Source organism: Dioscorea cayenensis, chromosome 4, assembly GCF_009730915.1.
Source record: "Dioscorea cayenensis subsp. rotundata cultivar TDr96_F1 chromosome 4, TDr96_F1_v2_PseudoChromosome.rev07_lg8_w22 25.fasta, whole genome shotgun sequence".
Taxonomy (NCBI): Eukaryota; Viridiplantae; Streptophyta; class Magnoliopsida; order Dioscoreales; family Dioscoreaceae; genus Dioscorea; species Dioscorea cayenensis.
This window is the reverse complement of record NC_052474.1, coordinates 3,386,048-3,394,660: the sequence shown is the minus strand read 5'-3', so window position 1 is coordinate 3,394,660 and position 8,613 is coordinate 3,386,048. Positions and strand designations below refer to the sequence as shown.

The 8,613-nt window shown below is 34.8% G+C and overlaps 1 protein-coding gene across 1 annotated transcript; it reads right to left on the bottom strand.

Annotated features, from left to right (window-relative positions):
- Positions 1 to 6,476: 6,476 nt before the first annotated feature.
- On the bottom strand, positions 6,477 to 7,658 carry LOC120258305 (disease resistance protein RFL1-like). The gene has a single exon (XM_039265669.1). It carries the CDS (start codon positions 7,656 to 7,658, stop codon positions 6,477 to 6,479), a length of 1,182 nt encoding a protein of 393 aa, XP_039121603.1.
- Positions 7,659 to 8,613: the final 955 nt, after the last annotated feature.

Sequence of the window (8,613 nt, the reverse complement as noted above, 5' to 3'; positions counted from 1 at the left end):
TTCAGTACACTGCAGTTTGCACCACCATGACGCACTGTATTTGTCAGCAACAATATATGGGGATACTAAGTTAGACTAATAAAATACAACTTTGTAGTGTCGTCTCCACCACAACCTCATCACAACAGCCCTGATCGGGCCAATGCAATCCTAAACCAACCCACTCCAATAGATGTCGATGATTAAGGTTGAGAAGATCCCAAGGACGTGAGCGTCGAATCTCTTCACGAACACTCCACTATAGATTTCCGCTAACTCTCTCTTAAGACTGCCAAAATCTCGCTAAAATTAGGTTTGAACCCTGTCTTTAGTCAGCACTATTCTACAAAAAATCCATCACTGCCTCTAACCAAATTTTAGCAAAAGAATTCTTTGATAATCAAAAACCCGGGTCTAACTCTAACCTCGGGCCGTTTTGATCAAGGTTAATTTATTGGGACATAACTCACATCCTTGTATGGTCTGATTCTAGGCGTTGTATGTACAATGGTCATTGTGAAGGCTGTTGTCACTCCTGTGATGTCTTCTAGTGGATTTTCACATTGGCCCGATCGGGGCACAGTTGTGATGAGGTTGTGGTGATTTTCTAAAGTTGTATTTTTGTTAGATCTGCCTTAAATTATCCCCATATTTATTTTCTTTGGCTTTAAGATGCAATTAGATCCCATGGTGAACAAAAGAATGCAATTTGGTACTAGTTTGGTGGTAAGCATATGAAATTTTATGCTAGATTTAGTGCAAATGATATGTAAAATACGCATATTCAAGAGCCTATAACTTACTATCCCCTCTAATCATGGCTTGTTTTTACTTGGTGGGTATTTCTACTCACAAAGCACATCCTACATGAAAGCTAAGGCTTTTGCCTCATTAGAAATCAAGCCATACAACACATGCAAATGAATTAAAATAATACGTGTTGCAATTAAGAAGCAATTAAAACGTAGAAACCACTGGCAAAAAGGAATGAAACCCTATAGTTCAACTATGCCCAAGTATCTACAAAATTAGCTCTCCATTAATAGAGACCAAGCATCAAAACAGCAAGACACAAAGAGAAAAAAGAAGACATGAAAACCCCCTTCTTAATCATTTTGGAAGATGATTGCCGAAGAATACCCAAAGACCTTTTACGGACGTTACCAAGCTAATCTTGATAGCTACAATCTTTCTTCTCCAAGATAGGTGGGTTGATTCCCCCTCTTGATTCACCTAAAGAACCCTCGAGATCTCCCCCTTTTTTCCCTAAGCCTCGCCATCAAATAGAACAAAGTTTGCCCTAAAAATCCTTGTTAAGAATATTTTTACTGTGCCGATTATGGGTTGCTTATGGTTGTATGGACGCAGCCATAAGGAGTTGGGGATGATGGATCACGAGCTTTACAGGAACATATACGGCTATAATTTTCTTGTCCATAAGGTCTTTTATCTGGTGTTACGGTGTAGCATATGACCATAAGCATTGGACCATAAGCTTCTCTGGATAACCTTTATGACATCTCTTATGAGCGTATGCTATGCTCGTAAGCTTCTCTGGATAACCATTAGTCTTGCTGTAAGTTTCTTTGATTTCCCTTATTCTCCTCCTTATGGGCATAACCATGCTTGTAAAGTTCTCTACAAGAGGCTTACGACCCTAAGCATGGCCGTAAAGTATCCGTAATTAAGGCTGTTTGTCCTATCCCCAATTTGTTGATGTTTGTGAGAGGTCTATCTTCATCGCTTTGACTCTAAAATGATTTTTTTTTATGGCTTTTTGTCATCTTTAAGCATTGCTAAAGCCTAAGAATATAAAATATACTATCTTCAGCATCGATTTCCAAGATACAACTCTAATACTTGCCTAATGAGTGCTTAAAATAATATAAAATAATGAACAATTGTACACTCATTACTTCTACACCACTTATAATTATATAGTGCATATGTATTGTGAATAATTTTGCATTGGGTACTTAAATTTGATTCAAGAAAGCTAACCTTAAAATATTTGGAAAATCCAAAAACCTATGCTACAAAAAAAAAAAAACACTAAATCTATTAAAAATCTCAAAAAATCATTTAGCAGACTAACTATTTGAGGACAAGTGTTAGGGCTCAGTAGCCTCATTAATTCATAGCTCAGGTTACTCTCAAGCCACCAATGATAGTTTGCTACAGACATAGAATCAGTGCTATAATACTAAGCCAATGAATAGGATAATTACTAAGGGAATTAAATCCTATGAAATTAAATTATTCATTTGATTGAAAGACACTAGTAATGATAATTAAGGGTAAAAATCTTGAAAGGATACCCAACTATTGCCATACTTCAGAATGGGTACTGCTTTTCAATTTGTTTCTTTTTGGATACCACAATATAACTTCAGTTCACTGGGTGGGTACCCGTGCAATTCTGGTTAGAACATATCTATGTGGCAGCCGAAAAAATGATTTGGCAGGGGGTTTGGCATGTCATCTGCTCACATGGAGAAGGGACGTGTTAATTTTTAATCCGCATCAGATCCATTATTCCACATCAATTAATAACCTGGCCACATCATCATCCCCCTTCTTTTTCTCCTTCTCCACCCTCTCTTCTCCTGGTTCATCTTCACCTTCTTCTTCTTCTTCTTCTTCTTCTTCTTCTTCTTCTTCTTCTTCTTCTTCTTCTTCTTCTTTGTTCTCTTCTACTTATTCTTCTACTACTTCTTTTTCTTCTTCTTCTTCTTCTTCTTCTTCTTCTTCTTTATTTTTTAACTAGGCTTAGCTATTACATTGGAAATACATTAAAATTAACCTCAAATTGCAGCTGTGTTTGCAACATCAATGTCCCCAAAGCACTGAGCCAACTGCATCCTTTCAACATCAATGTTGAACACAAGGATTAGATAGACTAATATGATCTGAAGACAACACTTGTGGCTGTGTTTGCATTTGTGGGCTATTCATGTAACATATTGTTAAATCCCATCCATTTAACACAAACATTAGCAGCAAAACATTAATGCATCAATGAAGTATTTGACAATAATCTTTTTATAATATTTGGTCTTCATCTATGAAAAAAGAGAAATCCAAAGTTTCAAAACAAAAAAATCAAACAAATTAACAAGCAAGAACTATATATATGTGTGTGTGTGTGTGTATGTATACACACCTTGGTTGAGTGCCTCTTAAAGAAGGAATAGTTCTTCATTGCCGGAATCACTGAACTAGCTCCAACTAAAGCAACCATTTTTTTTTCTATAAAATATCAATAAATGGCTTATCTAAAAGGAAAAGAAGCCTTTCTATCTTTTCTGCAAGGGCGTGTGACCCGACGGGGTTCTATATAGATAGATAGTTTTAAGAAGACGATAATGCGTATGAACCTATTTAGATAATAGTCACATATGTTATAAATAAAAAAAATCATTTAAACCCAAGATATCTATCTTTTTTTTATAAAAAATAAACTACATTCATTAGAATAAAAATGAATCTATCACCTTCGTAACAATGCTATTTGAATAACTTTTTTAAATATATTGAGGAAGGATAAGATAATCTCTTGCATCTCCAATCAAATGGATTGGAAAGTGGCCGTATTGCCCACTCAACCAGGGACGGAACCAGAACTTGATGGTAGGGGGCTGAAGCCTAAAAGCAAAACAAAATAAAAAATAAAAAGTAAAAAAATAATCTAACAAAATAATTATTTTAATGAAGAATAATGTGCTAATATAACCAAAATTTGAATACATATATTAAAAAAATATAAAGCATAATTTAAAATTTTGTTATTACTGATAGCAAATATATGAGATTTTCAATAATTCAACTAATAAGAATACATCTCAAGTTCGTATTTTTTAAAAATATGGTAAAATTGATTTTTCTCATTCCAAACAATCAAACTATTGTTTATAAAAAACTTTTGTTGTTTCACTATAATATATATGGTACATTATAACATATATGTATATATGTTAGGCCTCATGATCAATTCAATTTTTTTTTAAATTACTAAAATTTGTATATAAGATTTATTTTATTAAAATTTTGAAGTAATAGTAATTTTTAAATTAAAAATAAAATGTGTAAAGAAATGCACCAAGTGGGATTTGATCTTGGGTGGACCAAAAGATCTGAAACCTTATGAATAGACCCACTAACCACTCAAGCACACCTATATTCCACACTTTTGTATGTCCAAATATTGTATTTTACATGAAATTAAGTATAGAAAAATCGAAAATCACCAAATCTTATATTGTTTAAAAAGTATTTTTTCAAGCTCCAGGGCGCCACCGCAGCTCCCCTTGGTTCCGCCTCTGCACTCAACATTCGTACTGATTCCTGCACCGATTCCCGGAACGCACAACCTCTTGCTGGTGTTTGATCTCCTCCAGCGAATGAGCAACCTCTCGCTTAGTGTTTTGTTTCAATTGAGAAGAAGAAGAATGTGAAGAAGAACCCAAAGAAGAGAGGGCGAAGAAGGAGAAGAGGAAGAGGGACGATGTTGACAAGGTTGACTGATGTGGAATAAAGGATCTGATGTACTAGATTAAAAATTGACACGTCGCTCCCCCACGTGAGCAGATGACATGCCACACCCCTTGCTAAATCGTTTTTCCGGTTGCCACATAGATAAGTTCTAACTGGAATTGTGCGGGTACCCACCCGATGAACTGAAATTATATTGTAATATCAAAAAAGAAACAAATTGAAAAGCGATACCCATTCTGAAATATGACCATAGTTGGGTACTCTTTTAAGATTTTTACCCTGATAATTAAGATAGTGATAGTAACAAATGATAATTAAGACAGTGATAGTAACAAATGATACTAACAAATGGAATTAATAGGCTTATACAAAATTAATTTGCTTGACATGAATAAGCTTAAACAAAAGAAAAACCTAAGGCAATGAATAAGCCTAATCATAAAGGCCATGATACTAAAGGTGATTAATAAGCTTATACAAAATTACTGAGGCAATTTAATTCTCAATATATGTAAATAGACTAAGGCAATGAATAAGCCTAGTCATAGTTAAGAACAATATCTCTAATGAATTGGTTTGTTAAAGTGGAAAGCCATGTATGCCAAATAAGTGATTCAAAAGAATATAGATAGAAAAATAAAATAAAAAAAATTAAAAATCATGTCCACAATCTCAATGTCAGTGGACATGCAACTCAAAACCCTTTATCCAAAAGAGAAAAAAACAAATCTTCATAGTACTTTCCACCTAGTTTTAAAAAGTAAACAATTGTTAATTATGTTAATCACAAAAATACCTTTAAGGATATACTCCGTTAAAAAACATGATAAACTTTAAACAACTAAAATCAGTTTGATATGCCCAATAAAATTAGTGATACATATCTAATTGCTAATCACTCTATCAATTAAACTATTGTAATGCAGTGACATACGCACTAATGCAACAGAATATATATTCTAATTGTAAAATACTGATGCAAACGAAAGATTAAACTACCATAAAGCACCCACTAAAACACAGACTAACTTTTTTCCTCACCCACCTATGAATGAACCAACATTATGTTTTACAATCTATATCTAATAAAGTTGTTGCACCGTTCATTGAGGTGCAACAAAAACATATAAGGTTTTGATTTTTCTTCTAAGCTTCTAGTAAAAAATTGGCAGTGAATTAAGCACACAACAAAAACAAAAAATAAAAAAATAAAAAAAATAAAAATAACAGTCAACTTAAAAGAGAGATATGATGGAAGCACAAAATGGAAAAAAAGATATAATTTATTATTAAATCAAAATATTACAACAAATGCACACAGTTATCTTACAATATAATAATGGCAAATTAACTCTTATAAAATGTTCTACAACAATATAATCTAAAATAGAGAATATTTTCAACTATTGTTATTTTCAATAACAATGATTTGAAAGTAAATTTTCATAATATACTAACATGTTGACATGAATCATAATGTCTTAGAAAAACTTGCAAGATGAGATCGGATTGTTGTGTCTTCCCATTCCAAATCCTCCCAACAGTTTTTGTCCACTTCCACAAGTTGGAATTTATTATTAACAATGGATGACTTGAAAGAAAGTTTCTTCAACTTTGAACATTCGAACAAAGTTAGTTTAGACAAAACAGGAAAATCCAATGGACATGTGCTTAAGCTCACTAACTTCGCCATTAAAGATAACGACAAAGATTGTAGGCTAGGAAAGGTAGGAAGGCCTGATGAAGCTTGTTGCATCTCTGCAGGGTCAATCAACCCCTCCATTCCTGAACAACTTTTTACACTTAATGTCTTAAGGCATGGGAGATGCAAAACCCATGAAAGACTCCTCAGAGAATCACAATAGCTAATGTAAAGAGATGTCAACCTCGGTAAGCCTTCACTAGGTAATGTTCCTGCTGGCCAAGTGATTTGCTTGAGCTTTGCAATGTTACCCAAATTGATACGCTTTAGACTGATCCCACTGCCATTTATCAACAACTCCTCAAAGCCACAGAGTGATGCCTAACTCCATCAAACCTTCATCATGTTTGTAACTCAAGTCACAAAACTGGAGGGTATGCATACTCTGCATGCTGTGCAACCTTATTTTCCAAGTCGGCAAATGTTTGAGAAGTCCAAGAATCTCAACTAATTCCACAAGCATACTGATTCCTTTAATCCTATTCCTCTCCATCAATAACCTCAAGTCATCTGCTTCTAAACAAGTATTTCCATAAAGATCAAGCACTTGCAATTTGGGCAACATTGATAATGTAGATAATCCATCAACCTTAAGAACACCTCTGCCTCTATAATATTTACATCTGAAAAGGAAGTACTTTAATTCCTTCAACTCTTTTAGTTCAGATGGCAGTGATTGAATTTTTGTGTTGCTAATATTGATGTATCGAAGATTAACTAGAACTCGAATTTCTTTTGAAAGACCTGTGATAGGTATCCCAGATAGATTCAAGTGTGTGAGAGATGGCATATGGGGGAAAACATTTATAACGAACTGCCGGGACATATGATCAGATTTAGAATATCCTTCAAGAAATAAACTCTGGAGATTAGGATATCTTGGAGAAGTTGATGCACAAGAAACTTGGCCCTTTTCGTCAATATTTTGATCACTTAATAATTTCTGGAGAGTCTTGTTAAAGTTAGTACCTTTGAAAGATATTAGTTCTGTCTCCTTCCAGTTGCCTGCTTCCCACTCTGAAAATTGTCTTAAATCATCACCTCTTCCACAAACAATCCATTTGTTCTTTTCCTTCCCACACTCGGACACAATCCACAGTGCCATATCATGAATCACATCATGTAATTTGACATACTCATCACCAGAGTTAAAGTAAAACCCCAATTCCAACAAACATGCTTCATTTAATTTTGCAATAATAGAATATCCCTCGTCAAAGGCTTCCCCAATGTTTTCAAAGTCACTGATCAATCCAAGTGCAATCCAGTGCTCTATAAGATCATAGACTGGAATGCGCTCATCTTCAGGCCATTGGGCACAACACAAGAAACATTCTCGCAGAGTATCACTAACCAAATTATCATAACTGACCTTTAAGTTGTGAAACAATGATTCTTCGATATCAGTGATGGTCTTGATGTCCACCTTGATTAACAACTTCAGCATGTGACGCCACTCTTCAGATGTCTTCTTATTCGACATGGCTCGACCAATGACTTTAAGGGCAAGTGGTAAGCCTGCGCACCTCTCCATAACTTCCCTTGCTAGTTTCTTAATAACAACATTGGAATTGATGATCTCTTCATTTGCGTGCTGCATGAAAGATGCCATGCTTCTTCTCCATCCAAACATTCAACTTTGACCTTCTTGTCAGCCTTCATCTGAGCACACACATCATCTTCTCTGGTTGTGAAGATCACCTTATGCTTGTACCTTGGACCTCTGTCTTCCAAATTTTGGCTTTGATGGTGAGGAAGTGGAATTCCTAGGGTTTTAGGAAGGTCCACTACCTTCCATATATCATCTAAGAGTAGCAAAAAGTCCTTGTTCTTCAAAAACTCAAATATATCATTCTTCATAGAGTGAGGGGGTTGCAATCCCAGCCTTTCAGATATCTCCTTTTGAAGCTTCTCAAATTGAGGTTCTTTTGAAACTACCAGATAAATGACATACTTGAACCCTATGTTATAAGTATCACCACCTTGTAATGAGTTATTGATTTCATTCAAGAGATTTGTCTTTCCAACTCCTCCCATACCCCAAATACCCACCACTGATACATTGTCATCTGCCAAATAACCACAAACTTTCTCAAGATTTAACTTTATTATGTTGCCCACAGGAATTGTCGAAGTGAGGATCTCCTCAACTGCTCTTGGAGATTGTGTTTTTGTTATTTCTTGGAAAGCATCATGTTCAGTCCTTAAGTTATTGATCTCTTTGAGTAACTTGATTGAACTTTGGCTAATTTTGTAGTTAGCCCACAAATTGAGAGAGTAACTTCCAAGAAGGCAGCCTCTACCGTTGTAGTCATCCTTCATTTGATTTATCATATTTTGTTTCTCTTGATGATGTACCTGTTGGGTCCAGCCCATTTGTTGGGTTGGCCCATGTTTAAAAAAAAAAAAAATGAAGCTATGTTGACTTATGGAGGAGG

Excerpts from the sequence above, each read along its gene's own strand:
- LOC120258305 (XM_039265669.1), bottom strand. The coding sequence starts at position 7,658 with ATGTCGAATAAGAAGACATCTGAAGAGTGGCGTCACATGCTGAAGTTG.